At 33.1% G+C, this 23,416-nt stretch overlaps 1 protein-coding gene across 3 annotated transcripts in view; it reads right to left on the bottom strand.

The window, feature by feature from the left end:
* LOC145683733 (uncharacterized) overlaps positions 1 to 23,416 on the bottom strand; it is a 114,896-nt gene that overhangs the window by 50,408 nt on the left and 41,072 nt on the right. For all 3 annotated transcript variants that reach the window (XM_081755253.1, XM_081755254.1, XM_081755255.1), the window contains 5 exons: positions 20,195 to 20,242; positions 14,300 to 14,341; positions 12,773 to 12,805; positions 6,607 to 6,654; positions 5,123 to 5,173 (listed from right to left, as the gene is read on the bottom strand). In XM_081755253.1, the coding sequence (XP_081611379.1) occupies positions 5,123 to 5,173; positions 6,607 to 6,654; positions 12,773 to 12,805; positions 14,300 to 14,341; positions 20,195 to 20,242 (222 nt within the window). The remainder of the gene's footprint in view (positions 1 to 5,122; positions 5,174 to 6,606; positions 6,655 to 12,772; positions 12,806 to 14,299; positions 14,342 to 20,194; positions 20,243 to 23,416) is intronic.

The raw sequence follows: 23,416 nt of genomic DNA, 5'->3' as shown, positions 1-23,416 counted from the left end.
ATCCTCTCCGGTAAACGTAAAACAATAACACCAGTAAATACAAGTCTTTGCCTATGTCTTATGCCTTCAAAATTGTTGATTCATGCTTTCAATAGTACACCAATACTAAAATATGGGTTTCTCTTAAAAATATTACCCGTTGTATTCATTAATATATTATTTCCTAAAATAATAAAACTTTCCCAAACATTCCACATGTCATCTTCCCTATGCATCATGCTAGTCTCATTCCATAATAATTTTGTTATCTCCTAAGCTCATTCTAAAATAGCTTAAAACCCTATCTGTAATGTTATACATTAGCAGTTAAAATTGCCTCATACTTTACAAACAAAAAATATTAAATATTTTTACATACATAAAGCATTTTATACCCATTTCAATAGTTGCAAATACGTCAATTATCTGTCAAATGTATTTGCTGTTGCTTCAAATTAAATCAGTTCCACACGTAAAAAATCAATCACCATATAAAGCTTCCCAACTGTTATCAAATATTATAAGGAATATATATTCTTATAATTCAATACATGGTAAATAAAAACAATATAATTATCTCTGGTACTTGTTAATTCTATAATAGCAGCTACATAAATACTCTAGTTCGCAGTAAATACAATATACTTAAATATTATGCTCCATACCGTAATCCAATTTAAAATATTTTCAAGCTATTATTTATTTAATTCTTTCAAATGGAAATCGTAGTGCCAATTAGCATAAATACAATCTTCAGCATTTCCTCAATATGTGCAACATTCATCAATGCAAACCAATACTAAACAATTCCCAAGCAACGTGTAAATTGTAATACTCCACCCATTCCAAATCCATCGTGTGCCGTTCCGCACATTCACTACGTTAACGCAAACCAATACTAAAACTGCACCCGAATATAATCTTAAATACATCTATACAAATAAAATATAAGTTTGTTCTATTTTATAGCAATTCAATATACTTCTACAAACCATATTATTAAATAAAAATCCTAAATAAATAATAAACAACCCTACAAAGTGCATACGTATCCAGTTAAACCTAATTTAATAACCTCATTACAAACTAATATATTACGCTTAAATGGTGCTTCAATTCAATAAACAATAATAGCTTTCTCTATTTATTTTATTCTCTTCTCTTTCTTGTACATCTAAATCTCATGTAATTCACCTTAAGTCTCCCCCTTCATTCTGTATCAGTCTCCCATATAACGTGGCTGTTAAATAAAGTTGTAATTATTGCCAATAGATGGTAGCACAGTTGTACATATCGTAGTACTGTGGGGTTCCGCTTTCTTTATCAAAATGTCTCGTTATCTATTATTATTATTTCAATTTTATAATAATTAAGTACATGCTAAAACAAAAAATAATATAAATTAATCACATAATGCAATAATATGTTAAACTATGCAACTTCGCCCAGCCAAATTCTTCACAATTTTAATTACCATCAATCTATACGACAATGCAAGCTCACCTGTCTACATCAGTTCCTGAATAGCCCCAGGAACAGAAGATAACTGCATCCGTTCACTAACAGAACCTAGTGTTGTGGCGTCCAGTACAATTCATCCTCATTTTCATCATCATCTCAAAATATTATTTCTTTGCATTGTTCTTCCTGTTACTCTTTTTCTTATCTGTTCTTAGATTCACGCACTTCGCCTTCATGCACTGAAAATTTTGTTATTTTCCTGTTCCATATTATTTATGCCTCCATGCACTTATTCTCTTTATGTTATTATTATTATTATTATTATTATTAGATTTGTGTTACTTGTTGAAATTTATCTCTACTGTATGTATATATGTTATTTACTTAAAATAATGAATGAATAAAGGAAAACCCCTTAGACCAACCACAATTTTTGTTGCCTCTGCAATCCTAATGCAACACTTTCCCGAAGAAAGGGCGCAACCCTTTAAACGGGTAGACGACTAAAAAAAAAAAAAAAAAAAAAAAAAAAAAAAAAAAAAAACAATGCAAGCAAAACGCGCGCATTCGCATTTCAGAGTCCTACTATGGAGGAACCTCTGTTCAACAATCACGCAACGCCGCCATATTGGAAAAACAAATCCGTCCATCAAAACCACAATCGGCAACGCTCAATTCTTCATACGTAAGTATATACATATAATAAGTATTATAGGTTAATTAATATTGATCATTTCCAATTATATAAATAAAAGAATGTTCAAGATAAATTCATAATTAATCTAGTAAAAATTAAAGTATAATTCATAATTAGGGCTTGGTCTCATTACGTAAAAATTATATTATAGGTAACTATACGTAGTCTAATCACTGTAGAGCTCCTCCCTGGCTAATCGGTTAACGTACGCAACTTTGGCGTGGTCAGCCCGGGTTCTATTCCCGGCGGAAGCTCATGTGGTTCGGATTCCACGTTAATCAGTATGTCCACGTCTCATATAACCTCACTGCTAAAAGAAACGCTAAACTAAAGTCAACAACAATCTAATTAGTTTTCGCTGCAACACTACAAAACATCCCTAAAAGAAAAATTTACCTATTTATGGAAAAATCAGTGTAATTATTCTCATTACAAACAACACTGCGATATGGACATAAATTATATACAACTGCAACAACAAACAACCAGGAAATAGCCAACAAAATAGCGGCCGTGTCATCAAAGGTGCGTAAACTTTCTCTTCTTACTTAAGTCACAATAATAAATATATATACAAAGCGTGCCGAAAAATACCATTAACGTCCACGGCTACCAAGCAGCAAATATACAAATCGGGTGTGCAAAACTCGCAACAGTAATGGCGCCAGCGCAAAGGTTACACATACGTAATAAAATATAAAAAGCAAGCGGTAAAAGTATAAAGGGAAGTCAAAGCATAACCAAACAGTAAGGGCGCCAGCGGAAAAATCACACATACGTAATAAAATATACAAAGCGAGCGGTAAAAGTATAAAGGGAACTCGCACTACGGTCAGACAGTAATGGCGCCAGCGGAAAAATCACACATACGTAATAAGCTATACAAAACAAGCTGTAAAAGTATAAAAGGAAGTCGCAATTAATTCCAACAATAATGGCTACAGCAAAAAATCACATACGTAATAAAATATATAAAGCAGGCGGTAAAAGTATAAAGGGAACTCGCACTACGGTCAGACAGTAATGGCGCCAGCGCAAAAGATCACAGAGACACGTAATAAAATATACACAGCGGCGGCAAGTCCTCTGCTGTGTAGAAGTACGTCAACCACTACTAATGTGTTATTTTATTGATAAATGACGGACTTCCGTGATTATAATATATAAAGTTTGATCTATAACAATGAGACACAATTGTCCGCACATTTGACATTTGGGGAACAAAAGCGCATTTCAAACTGATATTTAAAATATACAGAACTTTCTATACTCGTTACCGTTCATGGCGTTTTGACATGTTTGATACATGTAGAACCATTTGTGATGTGTACAAGGAAAAGTCCGAAGAACGATATAGATCTAAAACAAAGCCCTCTTTCTTGGATTATGGCTTTGGCGAATCTTCTAACTATTTTGAACACCTTTAATAGGTGTATTCGTGCAGGAAACATACATTGTGCTTTATTGCTGTTGTATTAAGCTGTTAATGTTAAATAACCTTAGTTATAACCTATATAATAGATCTCTTTTGTTAAAATGTGCCTACACTCTTTGTTGGACTCTATACTCATTTCAGATTGTACCTATTATTTAACACTAAATATTAATTTATTGGTTTTCTCAAATTGTTAGTGGAAATGCTTTATAAAAGCCTAGCTATTAGTAACAAATTTGTATACAGCGTAAGCAAGAAGCCACTGTGTTGCCCGAACACCTATCAACTCTTAAAACAAATACTACACAGTAGATCGTCAAAAGAATTAAGGATGGATTTTCATGAAACAATCACACGTATGAGGCTAATAGTCTCGATAAGACTCCTATTTACACAACAAATGAATTACGAAGCCTCTAAATCACCTATAAGTTTTCGTATTCTTAAAAAAATATGAGAATGTAAACCATTTCAGTATTTTTTGTTTAAAAAAAGAATAGGAAGCTTAGAAATGTATACTATATTTTATAGAAAGCAGTCGTTGGATTAGTGTTTTAAATGTTGGCATGGTGTTTAGAGATACGGTCGTCTTGTTATAACAATAGCAATTCCCAACCTTTTGGCTATTGTTACAGCAAAAGGAGAGGTAAATGACTTAAATATACCGAAGGGTCATTTTGACGCATATGTCATTCGGCAACTAACCAATTGATTCCGGTTATACAAAAGGAAACCTTGTTGAAAACGGTTGGGAAACAAGTTTGCAATTTTAGGTCAACACATTTCACTTTTCTTCATTCTGTAAGTAAAGTTTGCTCTTTAAGACCATTTCAAAGTGACTATAAAAGGTGAGAATCAGTGTAGACTATATGGAAAATACTTTTTTAAGGACCAATACACACATCATGTTGGTAGATTGAAGCTTTGACCACGGAATGAAGTACAACTAATTTTCGTGACGAAGTATGGGAGTACTCAGTGCTAGTTAAATAAAAGTATATATAGTCTCCAAGACCTTCATCTTCACGTGTATTTTCCCTGTCGACCATATATTTAAGGGGGAATGGAAAATCCTTCTACAGGAAAGGAACAACGTTCTCCCTGGTAAAGCATGCATTCTAATGGTGTAACCGAGATCGGTATGTAATTACACATGTCGTGTATAAACGTCGATTGCCCTATTGAGAATATTCTAGACATTACCTCCATTGCATAACAAACATGCTCTACCTTCCGAGCGTATCAATCAAAACTAGTTTACTTCACGATCAATATTCAATTGATACATTTTGCCAGAATGCTCTTAATATTTAAGAAGACCGTTAAAAATTCAGGGAGACAATTATTATTGAACTTGCTTCAGTACAAAATACAGTTACCTCTCAGCTTCTCGTAAATGCAGTTATCAAACTCAGGGTTAGATACACCTGACTTCTTCAATATCACATCGATAAAAATGTTGATAGAGCTAGACCAAATCTGAATCACTGGATGTTTTTTGAGTTGTAAGTAACTAGTTTGTGTATTAGTTTACATGCACTGGTTAATACCTTCAAGATTCGTGAGTCCACTATTGTCTTGTTGATCTTTTCCGACAATTCCTGGGAAAATAAAAAAAAATTAAAAATAACTAAAATAAATACTTAAGTTTTAAAGTTGTAACTACTATTATATCAAGCTGCAAATAGTAGAAACAGGTATCATTATTATAAAATAGCGTAATTTGGTCTACATATTAAATTAGTGTGTTAACACTGTATCTACGATATCTTTTTTCCAACTTAGTCATTTTCCTATCACCGTTCCTGCTATCACGTCTTCCAATATATATACTTTCTTCTTAACCAAAGACCCTACTAGTTACACATATTCTTTTCAATTGCCTATAAAATTTTTTCTGATCCCTGTTACTACATTACTTCATTTCCTCTAGTTCTCATTCATTCTTCTTCATAATCACATGCCAAAAAGTGTACTTAATGTTTTACTACTAGTGGCCGTGATGAAACTTTGTCTATTTTCTTAATAGTCTTTTACTGACAAATTACGTTAACAAATTTCAATGCAAAAGAATAGCCATTTTCAATAACGAAATAAAAGCGAATGAGTTTTGCTTTATATTTGGAAACTATGGTAAGCTTTCGAGTTATGTAAACTCAATACTGAAACCAGACATAATGCATAAATAATGTCTAGTTATAGTACAGAAAACATATCAAAAGTAAAACTAATTCTTTGGACACTGAATTTATACCGAAAAGGAATTATTTATATTTCTTATCGTCTTTGACATATGGAAATAAATGTTCCAATTGGAGCTGGTAGTTGGTTTCTATCACTCCCGGTGAGCAACACCGATTATGGAGAAGGTTCATATATTATTAGTGTGTTTCAGTGTTTCGTTTCTTGCAGAATATAGTTATTGCTCTATGAGGAGGATCGTTGAGGCTAAAAATTGATAATTTCTCGCATTTCTGGTTTAAATAAGATATAAGGCGAGTAGATTGATATTATTCTTGGAACGCTGAATCGAATCTAGCAAGCAGCTATCGGTTTTGCTTAACAGTTTTGCTCTACGGAGATCAATATTACATAAGGTAAATGTGTACCAATTTTTAATAGAGCAATTCAGAGGAACATCGAATAATCTCTTTGAACGATGAATTGATTTCGTCATTTCCTGCTCTGTTTGTTCTACGGTTATCAATTGTGAAATTGAAAATTCACATTTCTACCGAGTGCAGCTTGAAAAGAGAGCAATCGAATTAAATGGAATACGTTTTTGTGACGCGGAATCGATTCTAGAAAATATCTTCTTGATAGTTAATGTTTCTGGTCTTATATCTGTCAATAGACAGAAAAACATAATCACTCTAAAATGTTTCTGATACTTATGTATAGCATAGTTTGGAAATATAATAATATAAATTTCTAATACTTCATATAGTAATTTAAATATATTTGAATGCATACAATTTAATTATATTTTGTGTTGAATTTTAATTTTGAATAATAGTACAATTATCTTGCTTACCTTCAATATCCAGATGAGGAAAATACAGAGGGTATTCTTGACCAAGTCCTTGTAGAAAAATAAACGTACAGCTTTTACTAGATTATCTACGAATTTATACAGTCATAAGAAAATATGGTATCCAAATTCATAATATATTTTCTTACAAAACTCAAAGTATGTATCAACTTTTACTGGCCTACAATAATAAAAAAACATATCTTTCCTAAAGGTGTTGAATAAATATTTCATTTTTATTTACTATTTCTTTGATGTGAGGTTTGCTGGAAAATGGGTAAATATTATATTATGCAAATATTATGCAAATTAGTACAAACACAGAAGCTAGTGTTGTTATATTACTAAACTCGAAGGAATAAACCGTTTTATGTTTTAATTATCGTTGATTGATCGCTTAAGACCGCTGATTGATGGTTATATTTTTGTTAGTTTGAGGAAGTACCACCACCGTTTGGAATGTGTGAACAGCCGACTCAGGGGACAGGAATCACTCATCGCTCATATTAATTTTGATGTCTGGGATAGAAAGAAGTCAGTGGGTGTTAAACCAACTGAATACGAACTATGAAGTGTTAAGTCGACATTTTTAATACAAAATTATAAGAATTAGATATTTTGGGCTCCAATTGGTGTTGTGATATATAGAGTGATGTAATGGTTTTTGTTCCTTTAACTCAATTCATTGATAATCAACTGGCAAGCAAATTGTTATTTACCATGCCATATTTATAAGTATTCGATCTTGTTAAGCTATGGTTGACACATATCATATGTATCCGAACATACAAGCTATCATTTGACTAATAATGCTCCTCGAATGATCGACTTTTGTAAGTTTAGACTCACTTTGAAACATCCAAACAGTGCATTGCTGTTTAATTTAGTTTCGCTCAGTGTTACAATATAATGCACCAAATTTGACTTGATTCTTTTGTGCAATTGCTATACATAAATTAACTCGTTCCTGTTTTGCACTTATGAGATACAACCTTCTCAAAACTTTCTGTACGATCAGATAATTAAGTTAAATGGTATGTACTTCTTTCACGTTAATGTACATGAAAAACATTTGTACCAATTTTTAATAGAGTAATTCAGAGGAACATGGAATAATCTCTTTGAACGATGAATTGATTTCGTCATTTCCTGCTCTGTTTGTTCTACGGTTATGAATTGTGAAATTGAAAATTCACATTTCTACCGAGTGCAGCTTGAAAAGAGAGCAATCGAATTAAATCTATATCCTTATCTTATATCATGTCACATTATCGTGCCTAAATCTTATATCATGTCACATTTTTTTTTATCTCTCTCAATCATACCATGCACAGCACCAACATTAGTGGAAACAAAAGGCGTGGATGCCCGTCTTTCATGAAACTCATAACCAGTGGCGGCTGGTGACAATTTATTAGGTAGTGACAGAACTATATTATTATTAATAATAATAATAATAATAATAATAATAATAATAATAATAATAATAATAATAATAATAATAATAATAATAAGAAAATTTCAATTTAATTATAATCGATTATACATCATCACAATCAGGTAGGTACTGGTTCTCTTGCTCCTTTCACTGAAGTTCTATTCTTCTTCATGGCAGTCAGTTATATATTAAATTGAATTCAGAAATCAAATTTGCGGAATAAATCTTGAGATGCTCTTATTTAACTAAGTTTATTATTTATCTTGGTGATAAAAAAACGCATACACACTGATATTGAATAAAACACGAGTACACTGTTTAAAAAGAAACACTTCACTTGCACTGTTTATTCTCTTCGAACTTTCAACTGAACACGTTTAGTTGACTAGTTAAGATGCACGATACTGAAACTTCATGCGACGATTTTTCTTGCTGGAAAAGACGTCGATAACTTTTTTGTTAAAATTATCTATCTCATTAACGAATGTCTTTTCACATGACAATATGCCTAACGCAGTTAATCTTTCCTCTTTCATGGTATTTCTTAGGAAAGTTTTTATTTGCTCAACATCGAGAAACATCTCTCTGCTTCTGCTGTTGACATTGGCATTGTTATCAATAACTTCTGTTTCTTGAAACGTGTCGCACAAGTCATCGTCTATAATGAACATTAGGAATGACACCGCGCCAGACACCGTTCTCGGTTCAGGTCTCGAATAGCACACTTGAAGTTCGCTTTTTAATTTCTTTTCCTCCAAGAAGGGATATTTTTTAACTATCTCACTGAAATAATTATCGGGGAACTCCTTTTTGTAATTGTCAAATTCTTCTACAGCAAATAATCTCGTAGCTACAAGGTGCTCAGTGAAGTGAAATCTAGATTTGATCTCCACTAGGATTGCATCACAAACTTCTCATTCTTTTTTTTTTTTTTTTTTTTTGTTATAGAACACCTCACCTCGCCGTCTTTTTGCACATGGTTCATCACTTGCAGTTTCTAATTCGGTTTCTATTTCCTGAATAATGTTGTCAATTTGTTCTCTGACTGACTGCATACCAAGTTCAAAATTATGCAGATGTTCTCGAATCTTGACAGGATCAGTAGCTACATTTCTTCTGTTGTTGGCTGAAAGTAATTTCTACGTGTGGCATAATCTTGTGGAAAAAAAGTGAACCAAAATACGAAATTTTCTTCATTTAATAATAGCTTGTACGCGGAAGCTTGAGTTAAGGTGCTTTGTAATGCTATATCTTTACATTTTTTTTATTGCCAACATAACATCAATTAGATCTTTCCGATACTCGTAAACTGTTATTTACTCCACGAGACTGAAAATTCCACCTGGTGCGAGAAACCCGCGGCAACCCCCAAGCAGTGTATATGAGATCGTGAAATATCGGCTGCTTTCGGATTCTGCGTGACAAGCTTTCGTTGTCACGAGCTAGAAGCAATGGAAAGCCTTTCCCGTACACAGCTGATAGGGCGCGTATATGGTGATACCACCATCCCAAGCAGCATTCAGAAGCAAGGGTCTGGTGACAGTCACCGAAGCAGAGTTGCCACCGTCAGGTCTTTCGCGCTAGGTCTTGCGGATAAATAGATACGGCAGCGGTCAGAAAAAGGAAGAAATTCAGAAGCAGTTATGATATTTAACTCGCTTTCTTGTAATATTCTGAATCTTCTACCTCCCAAGGCAGTGACATGTCACGGCGTCACTGCCTCAGAGGCCGCCACTGCTCATAACCGAGAAATTATAAGCACGCTGAAATTTAGAAAGCCAATCATACACAGTAATATTGAATGTCTCGTTCTTAAACAAAGTCAGTCGATATCTTGTTTTGGTGTGAAACTAATTTCAGTCGTAAAAATCATTGCCTGAAAATGATGCTGAGAGTTTTTTTTTTAAATTTCTCATTGAAAACTACTTCCAGAACATGTTGTGAAGTATTAAGTAATTAACTTATACAAACGATCAAGGATAATTTATACATAGAATGGTATAATCTTCCGATTTCTGCAATAGTGAAACACAAGGATTACTGTAATTAGTAGTTTGTTCAATTTTTCCGGTATTCTTCGTGTATAGGGCTAGTATTCGTGCATTTTCTTTCAAATTAGCAGAAAATTTGTTTTACTTTAGTAAGCATTACTTCGAGTTAAGCTTAAATTGCTTTGCTCTGCACAAAATAAATTGCCTTATATAAATTTAATATTATTTATATACGTTATAAAGTTAATTACTACAGTACAGTACTATCACAAAATATGGAATATTTGAGGCGATTAGTATCAAAAGCCGCTAAATCCATATTTTTTACTGAAATTGAGTTATATATATGATTTGTTACTTGTTTGATCTAAAGGAATTCCGTGGAAGCAATGTTTTGTTTGAAAGGTTGGTATATCACACTAGTTCAAAAATGGGACTTTGTACGTGTATATATATGGCGATTTACTTACATGTTTTGGAAATTACTCGATGGATGTGGCGGAGTTTGATACTAACCACCTTATTTATGTAATTATGAGATTGATTAATAAGCGTAACTTTGTTTCAAATATAAGAGAATGACATCCTGTATTATTCTATACGATCAAACACCTTGTTGGGCCGCGGTGGCTCAGTGGTAGAGCGTCCACCTGTGGTGCTTGGGGTCCCGGGTTCGATCCCAGCCCAGCCAAGTGAACTTTGTGGTGGACAAATACCGTGTGCGTGGGTTTCCTCGGGGTTCTCCCGTTTCCTTCTCACTTTCTTCATTCCACGATTTCATTCATTACTCATCATCACCGTCTCCTTTAGCCTCACCGGCATAACCGTAGAATGTAAAACTCAAAGATTTCATTTCATTTTCCAAACACCTTGTTGTTCAGGTATTTAACAATTTTAATTTAGAGAAATATGAATACAAGGAACTACTGTAATTTTGCTTTGTGTTTTATTTCAGAGAATAACTTTCTCAAATATCTTTCCAGTATCTGATCAATGAATAATGTATCAAACAAAAGTGTGACAAAATAGTAGAAATAGAAGGAAGTTATAGGAAGTTATAGGAAGATGTAGTAGAAGAATGACAACTATACCAATAATACATAGGATAATCCCAGATCTCGAAGGAACCTTCCATTGGCTATGAAGGAAAGAGCAGAAAGAGAAACAAGCACAGAAACATCCACTGTGTTCTAGGAAAAAAAAATACTGAAAGATGTTACATAAAGCATGAATGTGACTCACTGAGCTGAAGGAAGTAGTGATGCAAAAGGCTGTGCGCAGTTTTCAACAAAGTCGAGAAAAGGATTCCTTTGTTAACTAAGAATTCACTATTTAAGATAACTGCATCACGTATTGAGATGGCACAAATTGTGGTATACATTAATAATTTTCTTCATTATGAGAGTATTTCAATACAGCAATATTCAGCATGATTAATGAAATATCTTCACAATTTATCCTTAACTTCTGATCTTTAAGGTTCGTTGAACTTTAATATTCTTTCTTTATCAATTTGAAGATCGTATTGGCTTGACTAAAATAACACGCTTGAGACTAAATTCTGATTTGCAGTTCAGTAGAAAATCAAGAAAAAAGACTACTTTTATTTTGCTAAATTGATGCTTCGTTAGTTGTCAGGGCGAAACAGATTATAGTTTATGTTCTACTGGAATATTTTTTTTGTATTAATTTATGTACTGAATACGAAACTTGTACATTGTTAAGTATAGGACTGTATTTAGTTTAGCTTGATTTTCCTTAATAGCAAGATCCATACTCCTAACAAAAATTCACATATTCCTAACATTGGGACAATATTCCTAATAGTTACAATAATTTTTCATCGTTACATAATAATCTAAGAGCTACATACATTCTACGTCCAATACATTTTAAGATGAAAACTACGTTGAGATTGAAAATCTCGTTCAGATTAATCAGCGATGAAAATTCGTTTTAAAACTAGGAACAAGTTGCTGACAACCCAGAAGAAGAAGTTGAATCTCGTGTTTAAAGTATTTGAAAATATGAATTAATATCAATGCATTTAATTTGCTTTATAGCATAAAATTATATTACTTCATAGTTTACACTATTTTGTACTCTTCCTGCCGAAAACTTTTCAACTTCTCCATAAATAATAGAACCTGAAATTATTTTACATTTATTCTGTTCATTAAATATTAATTTTTCATTAGATTTTACAAGCCTGTAAATGTAATATATGTCTCCCTTAAAGTATATTTCAGGAATTTAGTGACTTTTAATGAACTCACTGTTTAGAATCAGACTTGTGTAGAACGAGGCTACAAGAATACGGACTCGTAGCGTGATTATCTGTTGCTACTTGAAATTCTGTGCAAATTGGTCATGTTAAGTTGCAGTCGGATCAAGATGGTTAGGTAAATTTGGAGTATATTATATTCTCTCATAGTTTGGAATCTATATCTCAAATTAGGTTAATACGATTGTATGAAGAGTTTATAGCACTATTTGGTATTGGAACTCTGATATGGAATTTAGACGTAAAAACAGTAAGTAACTAAGGTGTAATATGTGTGATTATAATTGAGTAGTACTGATGTTTAAACCTAATTGAGAGCAAGGATACGTGTTCATAAGTTTGCAGAGCTACTCAATTGTTGATAATAGTTACAGATGGTTTCCAGCTCCGAATTAGGTTACACGTGCCGCTCAATACCTAAATCATATTTCTTAGTATTATTTTTCTTAGACTCACCTAAATAAAAAACTGGTAGAATGGATGACATCCCTGTAAAGAAATTACTGATGTTTACATTTCATTCTAAATTTATCATGTCTTCTAACTGTAGAAACATAAAGCAAATATAGAACTTTCCTTAAAAATAAACATAATTGAAACAAATTTTCTACCATTCATCTACATATTTGCTGTTGTAACAGTTATTCCGAAATTATGTATGTAAAATTTCAAATATCTTAATTATTACTAAATTTATTATGTTGTTTCCGTGGGGCTCAGAAATAGGGTTATTTGTTTGTGTTTCAATATGTCATGAGTAAGGAGACACGTCAAATTTAAGTAAGTGTTTACGCATTGATACAAATAGTCAGTTTTCTGTTACGAAATGTCGATATATTCATTTTGATGAAATGCTATGTATTTTTTCCAAAGATTCCGTTTCATTCTCGTTACTGTTTTTGTAATCAGGAACTTACTGTATGATTCACAGTCCAATGTTACCATTCCACTTGCATGTATATGTACTTAGTTATATCATAAATTCGTGTTGCATCATTCACTCATAAAATAATAAGGTATAGTGTACATGTTAAAAATACTGTCTCTTCCTCTTGGTCACAAATGTCGAATTTTCTATAAATATTAACCTTGATTTGAAAACCTTTAACATCTTAAAAAGTACTAATATCTTTATAAACAAACTTTGCAAATATGTATATCCTGAAGTGTGTATTATTTCTTAGAGTATTTTCGTGTAAGAACGTTATCCATGATAACACCTTCTTCATAACTTTCCTCAAACAAATTCGATTTTAATACTTTGAGTACATTTTCTTCGGGGTTTCGTAATCAACCCCATTGTTTGTGGTAAAATTGGTTCAGAATAAAAGAGTGGAATTAATTTCTCCTAGAAAATATATGATTCACGAAAAAATCCGTATAAGGATTTCAGTTTTCAATGTATAATAATATTAAGTATTTTGTCTGAGATTTAAAATTGTCGTTATTTTAATTAATCAGAGAAGAAGATATGTTTACTTAATTTAAAAACTGCTTAAAGGATGACCTTCATAAAGAATTGTTCAATTTCCATAAAAAAAAAAAAAACAGTTCATTGTGATTTCACGATGGGAATGTTGTTTGCTATTTTGATGTGCCATTCATTGTATTCAGTTATTCAATCTTCCCTTCTTCTCCTAAGCCATTTTTCCAGTTATCTGAGATCGGCTTTTCGAATTGCTGTGTTCCACCTGTTTTTCTCTAATGATGTCATAAATTCCTCACGAAATGTGTGTTTGAAGTTTAACTATTACTGCTGTTGCTGGTTTTTTGTCATAAAATCATGGCGAATAGTTTAACACTGTCATGTAATATCTTTACTTTACTATACCTGGTAATTGACAAAGTCCTATCATTTGAATGGTAATATAATTTTAATTCACCATACATTTTCTAATTTGGTACTTAATTGTTTTAGTTTTATTTTACATTTTAATGAGTAAACCTACCAAACTTACCAACAATTACCCATATTATACTTACCGGCATAATGATGTATGTGTTTGTCTCCTAACAAGTTGCGTGCTAGAAAGAAACGTGATCTACTTTTGTTTCAATTGATAATTAAAGTATGAATTAACACAATTAAAACATATGAGTAGTGTTCCGAGATTAGTCCAACCTTGAGTTTCAGAACACAACTTGAACTCTACAATAGATAGTAAAATTTTATATATTTTTCATTGAGAATAATTTGAAATATCAACAATACAGCCTATGAAATAACCATATTTCTTAGTTAAGATTCAATGAATTAAAAACGAATCCTAAGTGATACCTTATAAGATTTGAATGGTTAAATGGGAAACAATTTGAATATGTTTGATGTTTCTAAACAATGCAAAGTACAGTGACCGTACTAATACAGTCAAATGTCGCTGATAAGCATATCTTTTCGTCGAGAAATAATTATTAGTGCTATGTTTAAATATAAATATTTGATAACTTTAGTTCAACTTTGGTAACTGACTTGAATATTAACGTGAATGTATTGAAGGTCCATTATTCTGTTCAGCACATAGTAAATAATTTTACCATGTTCATATGTTACCAGAGGTCGAAAACATACGCAACACGAAACAAATATATTGTTAGTATGGTCAAATTTCTACAAAGTGTAATAAAATGTGCTAATTTGTATATTTGTTAAAATAGTGGTTTAACAATTTATTATTTTTGATAGCATCTGATGCCAGAAAATGATATACTTCCATAGATAAATAGATTTGAAGACGTTTGACAGAAATCAAATATGACACTTTCTATATCTTCGTCGAAGATTTCATATGCCCTAACATTTTCTTCAGCTCTCAGTTGTCACACCCATAAGAAGCAAACTAAACTTCTGGCGCAACAGCCTTTGCAGTTCGAATGTATTCTATTTGGTTTGCATCACACATTTTTTGGGGGGTGATTTGTAGTCAGATCAGTGGCTCATCTTGCCGTTAATGGAGATTTCTAGACTAGGTAATGTAATTATTTCTTTCAAATAGGCTCCAAATTGTCCATACACCTTTGGCTTGACGCCACAATTGTAAGGTGGATACGAACGAACATCCATATCTCCTCTGACATAATTAGGTACTGATTAACTTCGCTGATGTCACGAGAAGCGGTATTCTACTGAAGTCATGGCACTGGTTTTCACACTCAGTCTTAGGTTTCGACATTTCTACAGCCTTTTCACTTTTCGGCGTTTTCAAACTTTTATTGCACTATGTATCACATACATCCAGTTGACAATCAGCATACACTCGTGCTATCGAAAATTCAACTACCTATTCTTGATAAGATTTCCTAAAATTATGTGTATTACCTATATCTGGCCTCGTTTTCGGGACTTCATGAGATGGCGAGCATAAATAAGACTTTCTTGTCGATGCACTACTCTTCCTTGTGTACTAAGTTGGACATCTGACTAGGGATGGAGGGATTGGTCCCATCCAAAAAGGAACGGCATGCATATGTTACGGTGTTAGTACCTCAACAGTGATCTGAGGAAAGCAGAGCTGGGTGGCAGCTTCCTCGTTTGCATTTATTCCCAGAAATGAACTGAATTCTGCTTAGTTGTATGCAAACTTTGGTATTCTGTTCTTTGTAGTATTGAATCGACACTCTATATCAAAAGGACGATGTAGGTTTGCTGTAACATACCGGTACCGCTACAACTATCGGTAGACTTCTAGTTTTTGAAGAAGTTTCCTGAACTAGTTGACGATCGTCAGTGAAGCTTCTGACATTCAACGCGATTGGTATTTGAGTGTCTGTCCATATCCATGTGTCTCTGTCATGTGTTCCGCGATAACTCTCGTAAAAGTATTCAATTTTCGTTGAACTCGGTATGTATCATTCTTCTACTTGCAGAAATAACTCTAGAATAAGAGGTAAAATTCCTCCAGTGTTGAAGTTTGCTTTCATAGAGATTGTTAGATTGATAACTTATCAAAGGTTTATAGAGAAGATCAGAAATGGAAAATTTCACTTTACATCCCTATGTTTTGCTACAAATGTTGCCACTAAAGCAAGCAATCTTGCGTAAGTTATATTACAATTGATCCATTTGCATACAATAAACGTCATTATTATCACAATTATTTATCTTCTCATTGGTACAGAATTAGTTTGGAATCTCACATACTTATCATTGGTAAGTGAGAATATGACTACAGATTTACAATACAACTTTTCAACACAAAATGCGTTACAAAAATAATACTCTCTTGTTGTTATTAATTTTGAACTACTGAATTTAAAACTTATATTGAAATCTAAAAATTAACTTTCGTTTTGAGTTACAAAAATGGCTGAAATTCTGGGCCTTGCATTAAATTTAGGGTTTTAGTATATAATTAATTTCAAATGTTATAGCAGTGTACCATAGTTCTCATAATACAGCATCTCCACATTATCAAAAGTTCTCAGAAACGAATATTTATAGTGGTGTTAGTATTTACATGTTACAAACTTGGGAAATATAGATCTCTGAATGATTAAATTCTCTTTGATTATTTGTTTAGGCCCACTTGTTCACTTTTCATGGCAGTTTGAACAAGTGATTGAGAATACAATGCTCGTAATGCGTAAACAGCTGTTCAGCTGACAAAAATTGTCACCACTCATATTAATTTTCTTCACCGTGAACAAATAGAAGTAGTGTGTTAAATGAGGTGAATGCGAACAATGAGTCATAAATTCAAAATATTTATCACAACAAATTAACACTTTCGTATGTTGGGTGGTAGTGAAGAGTGAGGCGGCAATTTCAGTTCGTTTTACTGAATCCAGAGGTTGCTTGTGACAAGTAAATTGTTGTCTATTTCTCAGCATTTACAATCATTTGACCTTGTTAAGATGTGGTTGATCCATGTCAGGTATAGAGAAACAAACAAGCAATATTTGTTTGGCAGAGGACCTAGTACGAACAATTTTGTATAGATTTTGATTCATTTTGAAACATCCAAACAATGAATTCCTGTTTTGTTTCGGATTCGCATGAATAGATCCAAGTTTAGTTTCCTCCACTGATGTACAACACTAAACTTGACCTACCTCAGTTGAATGTTTTGTGTATTTCTTTTACACCAATTAGCACGAATCTGTTTTGAACTTCGGTCAAGTTGTGTTGGATCCAATTTATAGAAATTTTCCATATGTTTAGATGATTTTGCAAACTCGTATGTACTCCTTTCATGTTAATGTGCAATTATGCCTGAATCTCATGGCATGCTATATGCCTATTTCCGTCTGAATCATTACATGCATAGCATCAACATTACAGGCAACTACAGGAGTGGATGGAGAACTTTCAGGAAATTCTTCGCTGAAAAAATATATAGAAACTGAAATTCGGAAAGCCAATTTTACACAGTTTTATTGAATGGCTTATTTACAAAGACAAAAGATGTATCTCGTTGCATTGTTTCGGTGTTAATCCACATTTGGTATCATTAAATGTATTGGAGAAAAGTGTCCGCGACAAGTTTCAATTTGCCGAACAAAACTACTTCGAACTAAGGTGAAAAACGAATCGATTTATTAAAACAGAGATAATTTGAACATTCAAAGATCTATTCTTCCAAATGTTATCAACGCAAGACTAACATCACTATAAGTAATAGTTAGCAAAAGCTTTTCCAGCAGCCAAATTTTGATATTTTCACATACTGCAAATTATCGGCTACTTTCACTGCACAAGTGTTTATCACGCGATGCGTAATGTTTTCGTGAGATAAAGATTTTAAGTTCGTATAAACTCCAGAAACATTGTACATTATTTTATTGTGGCTAGTGCCATTGGGATATGTTTCCATGATTATTATGTTGTGATGGCTTCAGTTACCGTTCTTGTGCAATAGAGAAGTAGAAAATGTTTAGCAGTGCTTCAATATTCCGGATATGTTAGTGTTGAAGCAACATTTGCTTACACTAATAATTCAATTCCTGTAATTCAATTCTATTAAAGAAGCGTTTTCTGTGTATACATTTTGGCCGTTAGATAATTAATCAGGATAGAAGTGAATCTATGTATGCAACACAATGTTTTTGGAGAAACTCAATATATGGATTAATGGGAAAGGACATTAACCCATCTGCAGTATTTATGAGTATTAACAGTCACATCAATGTGGTTCGTTCTGAGATTAATATGACTCACTCACTCACTCTATGGAATATGGAACCCGGAGGTTCAATGCCGCCTTCACAAAAGCTCTCCACCGACTCTATCCTTAACTAACTGCATCCAGTTTCTACTTTGTATTCCAATCTCTGAGAGATCGATCTTAATATTATGCTCCCATCTGCGCCTAGGCTTCCTAATGGTCGTTTTCCGATTGGTCTTCCAGTCAAGACTTTGAAAGTGTTACTACTTTCATCCGTTCTAGCTACATGACTTGCCCACCTAAGCCTCCTAGACTTGACGACCCTAACAATGTTGGGTAAACCGTACAAATTATGTAGTTCCTCGTTATGAAGTTTCTGCCATTCCCCATTCCCGTTCCTCTTGGGTCCGAATATTCGTCTGAGGATCTTGTTATCAAATACTTTCACTCTGTGTTCTTCCTTCAGAGTGACTGATCATGTTTCGCAACCATACAGAACAGGCACGATTATAGTTTTGTATATTTTAAGCTTCAAATTCCTCGACAGAATTCGCGACGACAAGAGATTTTGAACCGAATAATAACACGAATTCCCTGCTTTTAGTCGACATTTAATTTCTTCGTGAATATGATTTTCCTCTGTTAATATTGATCCTAGATATTTGAAAGTATCCAATTTATCAAAAGTATTATTTAATATTTTAACGCATCCATAATTTGCTGTATTACGGTCCCGACGCACTTCCATGTATTTAGTTTTCTCTGCATTTACTTCTAAACCCATGTCCCTGCAAGCGTTTCATAAGATCTCTGCATTTCTTTCTATTGTTCTCCTATCATCCCCTATTAGATTTACATCGTCAGCATACGCCATAACCTGGTGAATACCATTGAACTCTAGGCCCTGGTTGCTATCTTTGATTTTCCTTATAGCGTATTCCAGAACAAAGTTAAATAATAATGACGACAACGCATCTCTTTGTTTCTGACCATTTTCGACTTGAAAGATCGTGGACAAAAATTTTCCTATCCGGACTTTACTTTGGGATTCATAGGAAATATGTATTTTAATACACCAATTTTCACAAAGGCTTTCCTATTTAATACTTCAGAAATCCCAGAAAAATAACCTGTAAGGCCACACCCGATTTAATTGGAAACAAAACATTTAATTAAAAGAAACTAGCCCTCAGTTCTCCAATGAACAGCATTACTAGTAGAGATAATTGGGATCAAGTCTTAGTTCGTCGCAATAATGCATTTGTTCCAATACCTTCTTTGAAAAGATTTTCTGCGTGTATTGCAGGAATTTCGAACGCGCAACTTACTGCTAGATTTAAACATAGATGGGAATAAATTATCAGATACTGATCTTTAAGAAGAGTGACCGCCCATTCTGATACGGGAGAAGTAAAGTAGATGATTTTTCGGAGTTATTTTGAATAAGGGTCACAATTTATAATCTCAATTTCGTTATCTTGTACTTAGTGATTTGCTTGGGTTCGCAGTAAGGTTCATGGTCACATCATTGGGACACCTAGCCTTAATAGAGTTCCTACTAACCTCGTTGTCGATGTCACTAACCCCACTGGGACTCGCAATCAGGTGTTTGTTTCCTATGCCGTTAAGAAGCTCGTGCTCACATGCATTAGTGCTCATAATGGTGAATTTAGAAATCTCCGTTACATCTTCAAATAGGTACCAAAATCACTTACATGTCCAGTTTATACTATAAATTAATTTATTACACATATAAAAGCTTTTCCCATTGTCTTACCATTTTTTTGTAGAGGCTGTAACTGAAGTAATGTGCTCCCGTCAATTCCTATAAAATTGAACACCAGTATTTAAAACATAGTATAAATAACTAATTATAGGTTTCTTAATCACATTTTCTTAGTTTAATTTCATAAAGTAGCCATAATATATTTCTCATGCATACTATAAGAGCGAACTTGACAAGAAAAAAAAACTATAAAGTTTAGTGTACTCCGTCTACATTGCCTGACGTCTGAGCTACTGATATAACTGTACTTTATGAGATAGTACAACATCACTTTGGTATCTATATAGGCACAAAAGTTTATTTACAACAGAAAATGTATAGCTAATATCGTCTATACTTGCTGATATAAACGTTTATTATTATGTTTTAACTTTAATTTCAAATACAGACTTTGTTTTTATCTAGAGGAGTAGTTACTTACTAAAAGCTTTTCGTAAGTTACTTGCTAAAAGCTACTCGTATTTCAGTAGCATAATATATACACCTGAAAGTGATACACTTATAACTACAATCCATATTTAAACAATAACCAAGCTACTCTTAATCAAATCTACAATGAAAATAATTATAATTAAAGTGCAAAACATCAATGTGAAATCATTTATCCTTCAATTTATAAGTTGATATACATTCCTTAGATTAAATTACAAAATTTGCTGGTTTTGTTTCAAATTTTACAGTAAATTTATAAGAAAGTATGAAATTTTTACTGATGAAAATGTAATTTTATACCATTTCATATTAATAATTTTACTTTATAGGTGTAAATTGATTTACATAGTTGAGTGGCAAACAGATTGCCACCGTTTTCTGTAAACTTACCTATGAAACATTTTACAGTATACTCAACACAAAAACGCCAATAACTTAGTCTAATTTTAAATTTATCTTTAGTTTATTCCTTTCGTGCCAAACGCATATTTGACTTTTATACAATAAACAAAAACTACATTTAGAAGTACTAATATAAGACACCTCATCTGTGATAGAATTTCATAAAACAATATTATGATTAAGATACAGTATGTGCATTTGCATATGTGCTTACGTGTAGAGAACTCTACAATTCGCAAATTTTCATTGATCTTCAGAAAGTAAAATGAATTGTAATACTTTATAGGAATAAGTATATAATTATGCTCTTATTCTTATTTTTCAATAGGTAGAAGAGATAAAGTGGCATAAGCTTCAACTATGCTTGCGAAAACCAAGGTAATCAGTCTGTTTGAAGTGCGGCATTCGATATTACCCATGTGGGTATTTTGGCAAGTCATTCGCAAATTTCGTGGTAACCTTGCGCACATAATTATTAGTATTATGTTGCTTAAAACGGTGAAAGGTACGTCGAGAGGTAGATCACATCCATCAATAGCAAACGGTATGCTGGTTCATGAAGAGACACAAAGTAAGAAATAAATTACTCTTACCACTTACTACTAATTTCTGTGTTGATTGATTACTGATCTTATGCAAAGATTTTTGTTAGATATATGCTTGAGCGTAATAGTAGGGACCCCGTTATGTCCAGCCGAGTCAGCAAAAATTTTTGTGACGTCATAGGTCAAAGGTCAATGACCTTGGCCCGGGGTCAATGACCTAGGGGTACCTAGGACCACCCCCTCTAAATTTTGGCAGGGGTACCATGGCCCACCCCCTAAATTTTGGCAGGGGTACATAGGACCACCCCCCTTAAATTTTGGAAATTGTCAAATCTAAAAATTTGGTATGGTAGCCTAGGACCATAGTATGTACCTCTATCAGTATTGGGGGTCTATGTCGTTCCCTTTCATGGGTAAAAAATTGCCAAAAATTCAAATTTCGGGGGTTTTTGACCTAATTTATCCCCTTTGATGAGGTATTATTACCCTATATGGTTATATGGGCGTATACAGGGGTTCATTACCTATCATAAGACATGGGTATATTAATGCACCCCTTGAAAAATTTGGGAGGGGTACCTTGGCCCACCTTTTAAATTTTGGAAATTGCCCAATTTAAACATTGGGTATTATAGTATAGGACCCTAATATATATTACTATAACCTCGTTCCCTTTTAGGGGTACAAAATTGCCAAAATATAAACGTAAGCAATACGTTGTACCACGTGTTTCGTTTTTTACCTAATTTATTCCATTGGATGAGGTCCTATTACCTTATATGTTATATGGTCACGTATGGGGATTCATTTCCTATCATAAGACATAGGTACATTTGTGCACCCGGGAGGGGTACTTTGACCCACCCCTTTAATTTTGGAAATTGTCCCTTTTATATGTTTGGTATTATAGTATAGGACCCTAATATAAATTACTATAAATTTTGATGGTTCACCTCGTTTCCTTTCATGGGTACGAAATTGCCAAATTTTAGTACAACCACGTGTTTGGTTTTGGCTCAATTTAACCCCTTGGATGAGGTCCTATTACCTTATATGGTTATATGGTCATGTATATATTGGTCCATTTCCTATTATAAGACATGGGTACATTGATGCACCCTTTACATTTTTGGAAGGGGTACCATGGCCAACCCCCCGTAAATTTTGGAAATTTTCCAATTTGAGCATTCGGTATCATAGTACATGCCTCAACATGTATCATGATAAATTTGGGTGGTCCATCTTGTCCCCTTTCATGGGTAAAAATTGCTAAAATATAAACATAAGCAATATGTTGTACCATGTGTTTGGTTTTTGGCCCAATTTCTCCCCTTTGATGAGGTTCTATTACCTTATATGGTTATATGGTCATGTATATGGGTTCATTTCCTATCATAAGACATGGGTACATTGACGCACCCTTTAAAAATTTGGGAGGAGTATCTTGGCTCATCCACTCGGTTTTAGAAATTGTTTAATATAAGCATTTGATATCATAGTACAGGACTTCAATATGTACCACTATAAATTTGGATGGTCCACATCGTTCCCTTTCATGGGTAAAGAACTACCAAAAATCAAATTTCGGAAGTTATTGACCCCTATTTAATACGTTTATAGGTTTATATTAATGTCATGGTTTATGGTTTATTACCTTTATATATTTATGTTCCCTTTTAAATTTGGTTATTATCAAATAACAAAATTCGGTAAACGTTTTCTAGGACCCATTGGTATTCCTCTTATGACCAAATATTCAAAATTTAAAGGTTATTGACCGGCTTTATTATTGAATAAGTACAGGATTTATTACTTTTTCATAAGACACAGGTGT

This window comes from Thermobia domestica, chromosome 4 (assembly GCF_964235325.1).
Source record: "Thermobia domestica chromosome 4, izTheDome1.hap1.1, whole genome shotgun sequence".
Taxonomy (NCBI): domain Eukaryota; kingdom Metazoa; phylum Arthropoda; class Insecta; order Zygentoma; family Lepismatidae; genus Thermobia; species Thermobia domestica.
Note: the sequence above shows the minus strand (reverse complement) of the source record. Positions and strands in the feature narration are given on the sequence as shown.